The sequence below is a fragment of the Microcaecilia unicolor genome, chromosome 1 (assembly GCF_901765095.1).
Source record: "Microcaecilia unicolor chromosome 1, aMicUni1.1, whole genome shotgun sequence".
Taxonomy (NCBI): Eukaryota; Metazoa; Chordata; class Amphibia; order Gymnophiona; family Siphonopidae; genus Microcaecilia; species Microcaecilia unicolor.
In genome coordinates, this window is record NC_044031.1 from 687,792,309 (window position 1) to 687,808,041 (window position 15,733).

Sequence of the window (15,733 nt, forward strand, 5' to 3'; positions counted from 1 at the left end):
TGAGCCGTCTTTGCAACTATAGAGGAATCAAATGCACAATTTGCTTCAGATGGAATGACTTTCTATCTTGGGAACCAGTTGTAAAAAGATTGCTCAATTTATCACAATATGGACCTCTTTGACTGCTCACTTATGCAGTGGACTGTTGAATGTGGTACAGTGTCAGCTGGGGCAGGACATTGACTTCTCAGTATTCTTTCTGATCTCTGTTCTTATGGGTCATATTCCGCTATTTAGATATCCACATTTTGGTATTTGGGTAGGTGGTGGTGGGAGTTGTTTCATGTCATTGCTGTTCATATGAGGTTCTCTGTTTTTGTGTTTTCTCTATTTAACCCTTTAGTGTCCAATGTTCCCGTAATAAGCTATATAGGAACAGATTGATGGGAACATTGGACACTAAAGGTTAACAAAGATGATTTTTCAAAAAATAAAATAAAAACAGTATGTATTTCATTTGTGCCTACCCAGCAACAGCCAAGTGAAAAATATATTCCAGCAAGTCATAGAAAAAAAATATTGTAATAAATTTCTGGTGTAACCAGTTGACAAAGTACACACCAACTGATGACTGGGTAAATTCAGCATTTTCTATTGGTTCCCTCTGGTGGATAGTGAACTTGAAAGCAAAGACCCAACCATGAAGACTATATCGATGGCAAAAGAATACGGAGACAAATCTATGTAAAGATGCATATTCGAAGGGATGGGTTAAAAGAATTTCAGGGAACAAAGAAAGGGTGGGGAAGATAGGCTGTATCAAAACAATGGGGGAGACGTATAATTTAATTAAACAATTATATTTATTGCAAATTGTTCCCTCCTATTTGTCCACCCTTTCTTTGTTCCCTCCTATTTGTCTCGTGGGGATTAAGTGCACCTCCACACTTTGTGTGGTGTTTCTCTGGCTCGTTAAAAGAATTTCAGTGCATGGTCAGGATGATTATTAAGAAGTTGAAGATGATAGTGTCATCAAGATCCTGCCTAGATCAGACCAATCCTCACTTTCTTCTAGTTGAATGTCTGAGCAAATGGTTGTTCACAACTTTGAAAAATCTACAGGGTTCCATGGCCAACACTGGTCAAAGTGTGCATATGAAAAAGCAAAGTTGCTTGCCTGTAACAGGAGTTCTCCGTAGACAGCAGGGGAATGCAGCCACATTTGCTGGTGAAGTCCTCAGACTGATTCGTGTGTTGGTGCTCTCCCTTAGCTAAATTAAGCTTTTAGCTTACTGAGCATGTGTGGCGATTCCCGCATCCTGAGTGCTCGTACTCCTGTGCTCAGTTGGTTCCTAGCTGACAAATGAGCTAGAGTGAGGATGGTGGGAGGGTAAGTGTGGCTGCATTCCCCTGCTTGTCTACGGAGAACCCCTGTTACAGGTAAGCAACTTCGCTTTCTCCGGAGACAAGCAGGGGAGATGCAGGCACACTTGCTGGTGAGTCCCTAGCTGTAGCTGGAAAGGGTGGTTGGTGGCAATGAAGAGACACTCAATGTTCCAGGAGCAAAAAGATTGTGACGGACCGATACAAAGTGCATGTTCTGGGATGAGTCCTGGTCCAAGCATAATGTTTGGCAAAGGTATGCACGGAGGCCCAGGTTGCTGCCTTGCAAATATCCTGAGGGGGGGGGGGGGGAACAGCGTGAAGGTGGGCCACTGAGGAACCTGTAGCTTGAAGTGTGTGAGCTCCGATGTGGCCAGAGAAGTGATAGCCAGCTTTGGAGTAGCAAAAATCGATGCAGTTCACAATCCACTTGAAAATGGCATGCTTGCACGCTGGGAAATCCAGTTTAGCTGGATTATAAGTAATGAAAAGCAGGTTGGAACTGCGGAATGGAGCTGTATCACGAAGATAAAGCAGCAAGGCTCGTTAACAGTCCAGGGAGTGAAGGGTATGTTTCGCTGAGGAGGGGGGAAGAAGGAAGGGAGATCAAATGGCTTGATCTTTGTGAAGTCTGTAACAACTTTGGGAAGAAACTTCGGATGAGTTTGAAGCTATACTCTGTTACAGAAGAACTGGGTGTAAGGAAAGGTGGTGACGAGCCTGCAACTCACTGACTTTCCTAGCGGAGGTAATGGCAATGAAAAATTTTCCATCCTATGAATCTGTATAAGGCCGTAAGCGGAGTTAAGATGATATTGATACCTCAAGGGGAAGGAGGGTCTCACAGAGGAGGGTGCAAGTTTGTGAGGCCCCTGGTGAAGCAGGTGTCAAGAAAATGTGTAGAAACAGGTTTCAATGCATATGGTCGTGATAGGCCACGATGGCAGCAAGATGAAGACGTACTGAGGGCTTGAGGCCAGAGTCTGACAAGTGCAGGAGGTAGGTGAGAAGGAACTGCACTGGGCATAAGACAGGGCTGTGATGGTGAGAAGTCGCCCAATGAGAGAATTGTGTCCATTTAGCCTGGTATGATTTCCTGGTGGATGTCATCTGGTCGCAGGTAGAACTGATTTCACCGAAGAGACCAGGAAGGCATGAAGGATGTTCCATTCTGGACTGGTTGAGATTGAAGAACATGCCTGTGCTGCTGAGTGAGAAGGGATGGATGGCTGCCCAGAGGAAGGGGCGGAGCCATCAGGAGTTTGAGAAGAAGGGGAAACGAGAGTTATCTGGGCCATAGTGGGGTGATGAGAATGATGTGCGCCGAGTCCCTGATGAATCTTCTGTAGAACCCTGGAGATGAGTGGGATCAGTGGAAGATGTAGCAAAGTTGAGCTGTCCACAGAATGGAGAAAGAGTCCCGATGCGACCTGGTCCCCTGGCCTGAGAGAGCAGAAGTGGGAATATTTTACGTTGGCAGGTGAAGCAAAAAGGTCAATCTCGGGAATGCCCCATATGTGAAACAGCTGGTCGACTACTGTGGAATTGAGGGACCATTCGTGCAAATCCAGTTTGCGACTGAGGGAGTCCGCCACGAGATTGGAATGACCTAGGATGTAGACAGCTTGGAGGTCAGCCCGAAGGGTCATGGCAAATCGCCACAAGTGAGACGCCTCCCTGCAGAGTTGGAGGGATCCGGAGCCACCTTGTTTGTTGATATAGAACATGGTCACCTGGTTCTTGGTCTGGATGAGGAGGCATTTCCCACAAAACCAGGTCCAGAAGGTTCATACAACATAAAACACTACTCGGAGTTTGTGATGATTGATGTAACGTTGAGCCTTACTGGAGAACCATAGTCCTTGAGTCTGTAGATGGCCGAGGTGGGCTTCCCAGCCTTTCATAGAGGCATCAGTAGTGGGAATGAGGTGAGGCTGTGTTCTGAATGGACAGCCTGCTTGAAGAGCCAATGAGTGGCGCCACCACAGCAGGGAGCTCTTGATTTGAGGTGGAAGGGGAAATGAGGCAGGACAATGGTTGAGCATGCTGATTCCAGTGTAGTTTGAGGTGCCACTATAGGGGTCACATATGGAGGTGGGCATATGAAACTACGGAGACAGTGGCTGCCATGTGACCCAGGAGCCACAGAATGTGGTGTCGAGGCGATGAAGTGGTCGCATAGAGTTGTGATTGTCTGCCGCCTCTCTATTGGAAGGAAGGCCTATGCAGAGGAAGTGTCCAGAAGAGCTCCAGTGAAGGTGAGGGATCGAGCTGAAAGAAGGGACGACTTGTCGTAGTTGATGAGAAAGCCCAGGGAGTGAAGGGTGCTGACAGTGTCCTGAATGGTGAGAAGCAAATGATCCCTGGAGTGGGCAGACGAGAGCCATTCGTTAAGATATGGAAAGATAGTGGCCCCCGCTTGCGGTGCGCTGCTACCACTGCAAGGCACTTGGTGAAGGCCCTTAGGGCGGATGATAGACCGAAGGGGAGCACCTTGTTCTGGAAGTGACAGTCAAGAAACTGAAAGCAGAGGAACTGCCAGTGTTTGGGGTGAATAGGGTTGTGGGTGTAGGCATCCTTTAGGGCGAGGGTCGCGCCTTCATGATTGAGAAGTAGCAGGATAGATGGTAGGGAAAGTATCTGGAACTTCTCTCACTTGAGGCAAGTGTTGAGGAGGCGGAGGTCCAGGATAGGCCAGAGGCCCTGGGTTGAGGAAGAAATGGGAGTAAAACCCTCTCCCACATTGTGCGGCTGGATCTTCCTCCACTGCATTGTTCTGGAGGAGCAGAGGTAGTGCCGCAGCCAGGACTGGAATGTGATGGTGAGGAGTCTTGGAAGTTTGCAGATGGAAGACCAGTGGCCTGGGCCAAAGTTGAGACATAGGGCATCGGTATGATGTCCAGGACCCATGCCTCCAAAGTGATAGCCTGCCAAATTTGAATGAAGTGGCTGATCCAGCCACCTACCTGCAGTATGTCAAAAACCTGGGTTGGATTTGAGCAAGGTGCACCTGGATTGCTTGTGGTGCCCATGGTCGTTGCTTAGGATCATATGAGGCAGACTGGAGACAACGTGGATTGGTCCTGCTGTAGGGGTTGTAATGTACACACTAAGTACTGTTGGAAATATTGCCGGTGATTTTAACCAAGGCAAGGGGCATCAGAAGATGGTCCGTTGAAGATTGTCTCGGGGATCAGAAGCTTTCAGCCAGACCATGCGGTGGGTGGCAGTGGCAACAGCCGCCATCCTTGACACAGTATCATAAACCTCATAATTGGTTTTAATAAGGTGGTAGGTAGATTTCTGAAGATTGACCTGGAGCTGGGCAAAGTTATCCAGGAGAGCACCGTCTAGTTGTTCAGTGATAGAGTGCTGAAAGTGAAAGATCTGGAGTTGGTGAATGATGATTTTAGAGGCCATTGAATGATGAAGCAGATGCTGGAGATTGTGACCGGGTGCCTATTAGACCGTGTATTTGAGTTCAAGCCGCTTTGAGGCTGTAGAGATGGACTGAGGCTTCTGCCAATCAGAGAGCTGAAGCACCTGATTGACCTGGAGCACAATGACTTCTGCGCTTGACAGGATTATAGGATAGCATGAAAATCCTTAGCCTGGTGGAGACCTTCTGAAGAATTTAGGGTAGGGATACTCCATGAGCTGTGTGGTGACTTGAGGCGGCAGTAGATCTAGTCCAGACGGGAGGTCCATGCCCTCATCGAACCAGGCCTTTGCAACTGACTGGCGGCTGAATTCTCCCTCTGACGATGAGCTTCATGCACCAGTACCAAGAGTGGTGATTGCAATGGAGACCTTCTGAAGAAATTTGTATGTGTTTGTGGAGAGAGTGGGAAAGCTTTGACCGTACAGGAGTGGTTGAAGAAAAAACTGAGGATAAGGGGAGGAGCACCTCGGATGCAAGAATCACCGCATATGCTCAGTAAGCTAAAAGCTTACTCTAGCTAATGGAGAGCACTGGCACACGGGATCAGACTGAGGACTTCACAAGCAAGTGTGCCTGCATCTCCCCTGCTTGTCTCCAGAGAACAATATCTCAACCATTCCACAAATCCAGTCTCTATGGTGGCAAGGAAAAGCCAGAACTCGAGGGCTCACCTTGAATCCCATTTGAAGTATGCTAAAGAACACTGGACAGATACAGTAGCAATGTTGAAAAAGATTATGTGGTCTTATGAAATGAAACTGAATAAAAACCAGGGTGGAATTTTATTTTTCAGCATGACAACCCGAAGCAAGTAGCAAATGCTACAGTGAAGCAGCTAAGGAACAAAAAGCTAAATATCCTTGAATGGCCCATCAGAACCCTAACTTCAGTCCAATTGAAATCTGTGGCACAACTTAGATTGCTGACCATAGGCACTCCAAAAGGAATTTGATAGAGCTTGAACAACACTGTAAAGAATGGTCTAATACTGACAAATTTAAGTGTGTGGAGTTGTTAGAGACCTTTCCCAGCAGATTCACAGCTGTGTCTGCTGCCAGAGGTGCTGTCATGAAGTATTGACTCAGAGTGGAGACTTATCCAATTGTTGATTAGTTATATTTTGGGGCATATGCTTTATCCCACAGTAAAGCGTTTTACTACTCTGAAAGTGGTGGAATATGATGTGTTTATTAGTGAAAACAAACTCATTTGAATGCGTGCAGATCTGAAGGACTAACACAACAAATGTTGGGCTTTTTCTTTTGCTATTACAACAAAATGTTGACAGTGTTCAAGGGGGTGTATAGTTTTTATAGACAGCAAATCTATGGACAGTAGAAAGGAAATACTGGTTTGATCACCTCCCCCCCCCCCCCCCCCCCCCCCCAAAAAAAAAAAAAAAAAAAGACCATGAAAGCTCTCAGGATTACTAAGATCCTTTAGTCTTGCTGGTCCTAAATGTTATCCTTTACTAATCCTAAATGTTGCATCTTTAAATATACATTAACCATCTGAAAGTATCTGCAGAAAGAAGTGACAGTGTATATTTTTTATTATTTATTGCATTTGTATCCCACATTTTCCCACCTATTTGCGGGCTCAGTGTGGCTATAGTGACATAGCATCAGTTATCCTATATAATAATTTAACATTCTACGTCTGGATGCCTGGGTTCATAACATCTATTCCCACTCATTGCCCCGCCCTCGTGTCAAAACGTAATGACGTCAGAGGGCGGAACAATGAGGGGGAAAGGAATGCTGAAAGTGAGATGATGTTAGGAGGAGAGAATTGCGGGACATCAAGGGGAGGGAGGGAGGAAGGGCAGGGCAGAGGAGAATTGATGGACATGGATGGGGTGGGAGGACAGTCATAGGCGCCCCGTATAAGAGGCTTAGCCTCCCCAGCCCAACCGTGACCTTCCCCTGGCTGCTGCTGCTGCTGCCCCCCAAACGCAGGGCTGCCTGGTCCCTCCGCTCCTTCCTGCCCTCAGCTCCCCGATCGACAACCCTCCTCTCCGTTCCCCTCCCCCCCTTTGCGTGTGTTTAACCCTTTTACTTTCAGGCGCAGCGACAGCAGTGAAGAGGACAACACAGCAGGCTCGCCTCCAGCTTCTCCCTTCCCTCACACAGTGTCCTGCCTTCTGCGACGATGCATTTCCTGTTTTCGCGAGGGCGGGACACTGTGTGAGGGAATGGAGAAGCTGTGTTGTCCTCTTCACTGCCGTCATGCCTGAAAGTAAAAGGGTTAACACGTTGGGGGGGAGGAGAGGAGGCTGTCAGGGAGCTGAGGGAGGGCAGGGAGAATCGCCTGGACATGGATATGAGGACAGGGGGGAGAGAAAAGATGACTGGAATTGGAGAGGAGGGCAGGGGGAGAAGAGATCGTTGGAGGGGAGGGCAGGGGGGGAGAAGAGATTGCTGGACAGGAGAGGAGGGCAGAGGAGAGAGGAGAATTGCTGGACATGGATGGATGGAGGGAGGGCAGGGGAGAGAGGAGAATTGCTGGATATTGGTGGATGCAGGAGAGGGCAGGGGAGAATGGAGAATTCATGGACATGAATGGATGGAGGGGAGGGCAGGGGAGAGAGAATTGCTGAACATGGATAGATGAATGGAGGGGGCAGGGGAGAGAGGAAATTTGCTGGATATTGGTGGATGGAGGAGAGGGCAGGGGAGAATGGAGAGTTGCTGGGCATGGATGGATGGAGGGGAGGGAAATCAGGAAGAAGATGCACATGGATGGCGGGGAGGGAAGAGAGGAGAAATGCTGGACATGGATTGAGGGCAGGGAAAAGAGGAGAAATGCTGGACATGGATGGAGTCTGCGTACTCTTTATCTTTTGAAAAATACTATAAATAAAAATCACAAAAATAGAAAGATTAAAACAAAAAAAAAACATAGATAAAACAATCCGTATCTCATACCCCTGGAGCATACTACTCATTATGCACCCTTCCCAATTATTACTTATCATGACAGAACATTTCTCTTAACGGTTCCCTTAAAAACATAATCGCCATTACATGATAACCTTGCTAGCACCCGTTTCATTTGTGTGAGAAACTGGCCTTTTTTTACTAGTAATTATAATAATTGTGACTTCTGCAGTTGTACTCATGTAATTTTCTCTTTCTCTACAGCCTTACGACAGCTTGCCTACCTCACAAACCTGTTTCTTTCAACTGAGGCTCCCACCCTATTCCAGCCAGCCAATCATGGCAGAGCGTTTGCGCTATGCAATCAACAATTGCAGGTCAATAGATATGGACAATTACATGCTCTCACGCAATGTGGACAATGCAGAGGGCTCAGACACAGATTATTAATTTCTGTGAACAATATTCTCTTCCTTTTATTACAAGATGGTGCCCTAAGTCAGATTCAGTGTTCACATAACTTTGTGCTAACCATAGGTGTTTTAGCAACATAAACATACATTATAAGCAGTACCCACATTTTAGTTATTCTAAATGTGACAGAAAAACTAGGTGTTTATATTTTTTTTGTGGTTGCAAAATAAAAATGCAAAAAAGTGCTATTAGTAAGTTTTCTCCATACTTTTTGTCACTTTTGATAAGTTTGCATGGAGCCTTCTGGTGCATTTTGGTTGGGACTGGTACATTGGTGAACCTTCCCAGTGAAAATAAAGTTGTACATTGTGTATAATTGTTCGTTAGAGAACAGTTTTACATAAATATTCATATATTTATTTTGTTTTAATTTGAATTGCCTGTGCAGGGTTCCTTATACAGAAAAAATAAAAGCAAATTGAAGAATGAAGCAAGTGGTGTCATTGCTTTTTGTTACTTGCAGGACTTCATTATCATACATTTTACTCTCAGGCTGGTCTCCTTTGATATACAGAATGTTGTTTACCTATGTAAATCACTTTATACATCCATGATATTTTCATTTAGTGGGGGTCAGTCTAATCAGTACTTTTTATGCACCCAACACAGCATTAACACCAACTCTGGACCTCAGTGGTGACTCCTTTCCAACAGACCACTCGCCTGCCTCCTCACTGGTCTAATATAAATCATAGATTTGAATTGCTTAAAACTATTTTATTTCCAAAACATCATTTTGTATTCTTTGTATCATTTATAAAATTTATTTGAGATGTATTTTTTTAAATCCATAAAAATTTGCACTTATTTTTAAATCTCAAAGGAACCCGCTACCAACATGGGCTATGTTTTGCAACTAGCTGCATCAGGATGCGGTCCTAAGAAACAACATAGGAACCCGCTACCAACATGGGCTATGTTTTGCAACTAGCTGCATCAGGATGCGGTCCTAAGAAACAACATATCATTGTTAACAGTATAAAATCTATACTGCTTTTATAACTAAAAAAAACACCTGTTATGTTTGGTATCACCTTCACATTATCTCTTCAAAATGGTGCTCCAAACAGAAACCTTATTTAAATAATGGTACATGGCAAGAACGAGCCAATGGGGAGCATGGTTTCACATTATTGAACGCCAGTCTTTCAAGATTAAGTCCCTTAGGATATACCATATGTAAAAAGAATATCCAACGTTGTTCCTTATAATAAAGAAGATCTTTGGGACAACCACCCTCTGTGCCCAGTACTACTTTATCAATCAAACACAATCATATATCTGCAGTTGTGTGCCCTTTCTTCAACCAATGGGCTACTAAGGGGACTCCTGTGGCTGATGTATTAATGTGAGATTTATGTTCATTTAGTCTGATTTTAGTAGGTCTAGATCTGCCTACATAAATCACAAAGACATAAAATTATATAAATAATGATGATACTATCACAATTGGTGGTAGATCTCAAATTGATCCATTTAGAGGATCTAGGTATTATCCATTGGGACCCTTTAATAGTCAATTTATACCACTGGCAAGGACCACAACCAAGATGTCCCTTAAATTCTTCCCTCTTAATTATAAGGAACAACGTTGGATATTCTTTTTAGATACAGTATATCCTAAAAGACTTAATCTTGAATTAGAGTGGAGTTCACCAAATGGCAGCCCTTGAGGACCATATGTGAAGACCAAGGGCCTAGGCTATTAACCAGCAGTGCCTATGTTTAAGCTGATGAAGCTCCACTGAAGTAACAGGACAGACAGGGACAGAACATCTGTGTTAAAGTCTAGGTACTGCCAAGACAGAAATAGCAAATGTGTAGAACTAAGCCTTAATCAACTCAAGATATAAAAGGGTAAAACCTACATCCTGTACACAGATATTACTGTTCTTCTCCCTGTATTGTCAACTGCACATGTGACAGCAAAAAAGATATCTGACTTTAGATAATTGGAGAATTGGATTAGTGAACATCACTTGAAATTGAACAGAGAGAAGACAAATTTTTTGATGGTGGGACAGTTAATAATATTTGGAATGATAACATCTTAAGGTTAAGTAACCCAGAGTTTGTTTGAAACCAGTTTTAAAAACTTGGGGGTTATATTTACAAGTTTGGGAAGCTTGCCAGGTGCCCTTGGCCTGGATTGGCCGCTGTCGTGGATAGGATGCTGGTCTTTTCCCAGTGTGGCATTACTTATGTCTTCAGATCTGCAGTGAATTTAGTGGTGAGGAGAACTTTCTTACTTTTAAGGAAGATACGGAGAATTAGAGGATTCTTTGAGCGAGCAGGATTTCAGAAGTTGGTGCAGAGGCTTGTAATAGCCCAGTTGGACTATTGTAATATAGAGGTATATTTTCAAAGCACTTAGACTTACAAAGTTGGATAGTAATGATAAAGGCAGTGGTGTGCTGGAGCGTTGCCAGAGCCGTTTGTTATTTTTTAAAGAGTTTTGGGAGCCGGTTGTTAAACAATAACAACCGGCTCCTAAAACTTGGGCTGGGGTGGCTCGGGTCCCTTCCTGAAAACATCAACTTCAGCTGCCTGTGGCTTGGAAGTCTCACTTAGTTGTTCTCCTCCTCTCCGCAGTGGCAAAACAAAAAAAAAAACAGCTGATAAAAACCATTGCCTGTGCCCCTGCCAGCTCCCTTCCTCCTCCCTCTCCAAAACAGGAAGTTACAGCCTGAGGGGAGGGAGGAGGGCTATGACCCCATGCACATTTTCATTCTGTTTTTTTTCTTGTTTTGTTTTGCCCTCCGCCAGTGTGAGGATCACAGCTCCTGGTTCTGTTCAGGACGCCGCAGTAAGGAAGCCAGCAGCAGCGAGTGCAGGACTGTGGTTCAAGGTTAGATTGAGAACAGGAGGTGCATGATGAAGTCAAGTAACTTCATTCCAGAGAGGTTTGTCTGTTTTCCATCCCTGTACATTCAAAACAAACAATCCTTTGAGCTGCTTCACCCATGTTGTCGTTCTTTAATGTTGGTAGCATTTTTATTTAATCTCAATTATATGTTCAAACATGCCAGCTTGTGCAGCATACAGATGTACACAGAGGAGGTATAACAGTGGAATAACTTTTCATAGGTAAAGTAATAATTTGTTATAAATCGTAACTAGTTTGCCATTTGGAGGAGGAGCTGGTTATAGGGACACACTAACATGTGTTGTATTTGTGCAGAGATTTTTTTTCTCCTGGTAAAGGGTCACTAAAACAGGCATCATGTTATGAGAATCAGGTGCTCAACATCCAGAGTTTCTATCTATTTATTTACCTATTTTAAGTTATTTATGACATTTATATTATCCCACATTAAACATGAATTAGACTGAAAACTGGGAGCATTTTAAATCTTTTCTTTTTTCCTGTGCCTAGATCAAAAGAGATAGTCTGCATCCCTGCCAGCAAAGGTATGCCAACCATGCCCGCATGGGGGAGGAGGAGTAAGGAATGTGTTGCCCCCCCCCCCAAATCCACCTCAGCACCCCCCCCCCCCCCAAATTGTACGGTTGGCTATGCCCGGAGAGAGAGCCTGTTGTTAAAATTTTTCCAGCACACCACTGGATAAAGGGGATGGAACTCCTCTCGTATGAGGAAAGGCTAAGGAGGTTAGGGTTCAGCTTGGAAAAGAGACTAATAAGGGGAGATATGATTGAGATCTACAAAATCCTGAGTAGTGTAGAACAAGTAGAAGTAAATCGATTTTTTTTACTCATTCCAAAAGTACAAAGACTAGGGGACACTTGAGGAAGTTACATGGAAGTACTTTTAAAACAAATAGGAGGAAATATTTCTTTACTCAATGAATAGTTAAGCTCTGGAACTTTTTGCTGGAGGATGTGGTAACTACGGTTAGCATATCTGGTTTTTAAAAAGGTTTGGACAGATTCCTAGAGGAAAAGTCCATAGTCTGCTATTGAGGCAGACATGGGAAGCAACTGCTTGCCCTGGGATTTGGAGTGTTGCCACGATTTGGGTTTCTGCCAAGTACTTGTGACCTGGCTTGGCCACTGTTTGGTCTGACCCAGTATGGCTACTCTTGTGTTCTTAAATGCTTTGAAAATTAACTCCATAGTAATCAATGGAACTTTGTGAGTCTAAGTTCTTTGAAAATGAGTCCCCTAGTCTACGTGGGCTGTTCAAAGACTCTGCTGAAGAAATTACAGACCTTACAAAATGTGGCGGCATATCTGGTGTGCTCTACTCAAATTTGGGATAGAGTGATATCTCTGTTAATTAGCTTGCACTTGTTACCAGTGGAAGCTCAATTATATTTTAAACTGTGCATTTTGTTTTTTTAATATAGTTTATGGGCAACCACCTCAGTATATGGTATTTTGATAGGATTATTAGGTAGAACAAAGACCAGAGTTGTTATGAAATTCATTTAAGTTACAATTTCCCAGTCCAAGGGGTTTATGATTAAACATTTTTTTTCAATAGGATTTGCTTATCTAGCAGCACAACAGTGTAATTGTATTCCTTATCAGTTTCAGATATTAAGGAGTTATGTATTATTTCAAAGGTTTTTAAAGGCTTTTTAAAAAGTTTCTATTAAGTTTAACTAAATTGTAGAGTGATATTTGTAATGCCCCAGGATGTGCCTGGCTGCATATATGAACCAAGCGGTAGTTGCAGATGCATATGAATCAAGCGGTAGTTGTCTTGTATTTTTGTATTGTATTGTACCTGCCTTTTTAAAACATTTATTTATTTAAACTGATGGCCCCATCTTCATTTGTAGAGTGATTTGGATTTTAAATTCATTACTCACCTTTTCACATCTGAGCTCAAGGTGAGTTCAGTTCAGGTACAAAAGTTATTTTCCTGCCCAAGCAGACTTACAATCTAAGAAGTCCTCCATCAACTCTGGTGGATGTATGTGAGTACATGGGACATTCAGTGGGAGTGCAGTTTTATATTTTCCAAATCCATCTGCTCCTCCACTTACCCACTTCCTAAGAATTCAGGAAAAGTGAAGGATAGTTCACTTTACTTTCCAGCTGAATACTCTGGCTCCCTAGTTACGTAGCATCAAGGTTATCTTTATCTGATTTAAAAGACAAGTCAGTTGATGTGTGGTAGTAGATTTGTAATGGAACATTCCTCTCCTTCCCCTTAGGATTGTAAAAGTTTTCTCAACTTTACTTCTGGTTTGCTATCAGGAATCATGTCAGCACTTCGATCAGCCTTTAGATCTATAGAGGCGCATTTTTTCTGTACTTTCTGCAGACCTTTTTGGCTTATATTCCGACAGAAATCCACATGGAGAGTCTTTAAAGCGCAGCCATGAACAGTCACAGTGTCCAGAGTTTTGTCAGTTATCTGAACACAGTTTTCAAGCTTAAGAGTGTGGAGTTTTGTGCAACTTATAAGAATTAAGGCGAGGAGGTCATCTGTGACATGACCACATCCTGAAAGTGTCAGAGACTGTAGATTTGGACACCTGAAAAATACAATATATGTAGTTTTTATGCAGTGTTAAAACATTAGCCTACTGTACTTTTACCCAGTTTAGATCCTAGTCAATGGCTTTTTTTTTTTTTTTTAAATAACAAAGGTTGGCCATTGTGTAAAAACTACTTTGGCCCACAATTGTGTATGTATTCCCTTCCGTCCCTTGGGAGGGGGGAACACTTCAGCCTCGTGGGCTGAAAAAATAAGAGAGACAACCAGACTTAGATATAGGTGCAACCAGTAAACATCTTTATTGGTATCTCACTAAGCCAATATACAAAATGATTGTTCTCTCTGGAGCAGGTTGTCAGACAGCAAAGCAATATGCAAATCCTGAATAACAAAGACTGCTCAGCTAACACTGTCCCAGACATCACATATATAGCCTTTGTAAGTTTCGTTTCTCCCAAATCATGTGATTTCTCCCAAACTAGAAATCAGAAACTAGACTGTGCCATATATGGATTTTCCTGTATTATACCAATCTCTCCTGATGTGTGTTCACATGAACACTCAGTGGCCATTGGCTAATTAGCTATCAGTTCTGCGTGTCTGTAGTCACAGAGTAAAAAATACATAGTAACATAGTAAATGACGGCAGAAAAAGACTTGCACGGTCCATCCAGTCTGCCCAACAAGATAAACTCATATGTGCTACTTTTTGTGTATACCCTACTTTGATTTGTACCTGTCCTCTTCAGGGCACAGACCATAGAAGTCTGCCCAGCACTATCCCCGCCTTCCAACCACCAGCCCCGCCTCCCACCACGGGCTCTAGCACAGACCGTATAAGTCTGCCCAGCACTATCCCCGCCTCCCGCCACTGGCTCTGCCACCCAATCTCAGCTAAGCTCCTTAGGATCCATTCCTTCTGAACAGGATTCCTTTATGTTTATCCCACGCGTGTTTGAATTCTGTTACCGTTTTCATTTCCACCACCTCCCGCGGGAGGGCATTCCAAGCATCCACTACTCTCTCCGTGAAAAAATACTTCCTGACATTTTTCTTGAGTCTGCCCCCCTTCAATCTCATTTCATGTCCTCTCGTTCTACCGCCTTCGCACCTCCGGAAAAGGTTCATTTGCAGATTAATACTTTTCAAATATTTGAACGTCTGTATCATATCACCCCTGTTTCTCCTTTCTTCCAGAGTATACATGTTCAGGTCATCAAGTCTCTCCTCATACGTCTTGTAACGCAAATCCCTTACCATTCTCGTAGCTTTTCTTTGCACCGCTTCAATTCTTTTTACATCCTTCGCAAGGTACGGCCTCCAAAACTGAACACAGTACTCTAGGTGGGGCCTCACCAACGACTTATACAGGGGCATCAACACCTCCTTTCTTCTACTGGTCACACCTCTCTCTATACAGCCTAACAACCTTCTAGCTACGGCCACCGCCTTGTCACACTGTTTCGTCGCCTTCAGATCCTCAGATACTATCACCCCAAGAACCCTCTCCCCGTCCGTACCTATCAGATTCTCCCTGCCTAACACATACATCTCCCGAGGATTTCTATTCCCTAAGTGCATCACTTTGCATTTCTTCGCATTGAATTTTAATTGCCAAACCTTAGACCATTCCTCTAGCTTCCTCAGATCCTTTTTCATGTTTTCCACTCCCTCCCGGGTGTCCACTCTGTTACTATAACAATACCCTTGTGTCCTCTCACCCCAAGACTGAAACATTAGGCTCACTGTATCCTCAGTCTCTCAGCGCGTCCCCAAGGTTATATCCACATATGAAAGGCATACTCAGCTCCAGCCAAATGTGCATCTTTGAGGTGTCTGTTCTCAGCTCCTGAGAAAGCACTGATTGTTACAAAGATGCTGAGTTCTTAGGCTAACGTGAGAACCAAACAGAGCAATGTCAGGCGTAGGCCTTAGTAGCAGGCCTAGCATAGGAAGGAATATACATGTGCTAGTTCATATTCCTATTTCTTTTGCTAGTGTTCCCCAGCATAACCAACTCCAAGAGCAGAACACTTTGGAGTAGAACTCTTACCCCCACCCCTGCTGTTTAAACACTGTAGTTAGCATTCAGTTTAAATGCTGGCCGCAGTATTTAAAGCTATACCCAGCTGTTTGACATCAGCTGCTACCTGCATATTGACTGAATATCCAGGTAAATATAGACTCAGTGCTGGAAGTTATATG

The 15,733-nt window shown here is 43.8% G+C and overlaps 2 protein-coding genes across 3 annotated transcripts in view; one reads left to right on the forward strand and one right to left on the reverse strand.

Annotated features, from left to right (window-relative positions):
- HERC1 (HECT and RLD domain containing E3 ubiquitin protein ligase family member 1) overlaps positions 1 to 8,548 on the forward strand; it is a 736,289-nt gene extending 727,741 nt beyond the window's left edge. Inside the window, exon 79 of the mRNA XM_030188195.1 lies at positions 7,909 to 8,548. Within this exon, the coding sequence (XP_030044055.1) occupies positions 7,909 to 8,094 (186 nt within the window). The 3' untranslated portion in view covers positions 8,095 to 8,548. The remainder of the gene's footprint in view (positions 1 to 7,908) is intronic.
- Positions 1 to 15,733, reverse strand: part of FBXL22 (F-box and leucine rich repeat protein 22) — a 38,494-nt gene that overhangs the window by 15,647 nt on the left and 7,114 nt on the right. Inside the window, exon 2 of one of the 2 annotated variants that reach the window (XR_003940038.1) lies at positions 12,894 to 13,565. Coding sequence is in view for 1 of the 2 variants with exons in the window: in XM_030188203.1 (XP_030044063.1) it covers positions 13,238 to 13,565 (328 nt within the window). In the remaining variant the exon portion in view is untranslated. Of the gene's footprint in view, positions 1 to 12,135; positions 13,566 to 15,733 lie in introns of those variants that run through there. The other variant, XM_030188203.1, reaches the window with a different exon arrangement.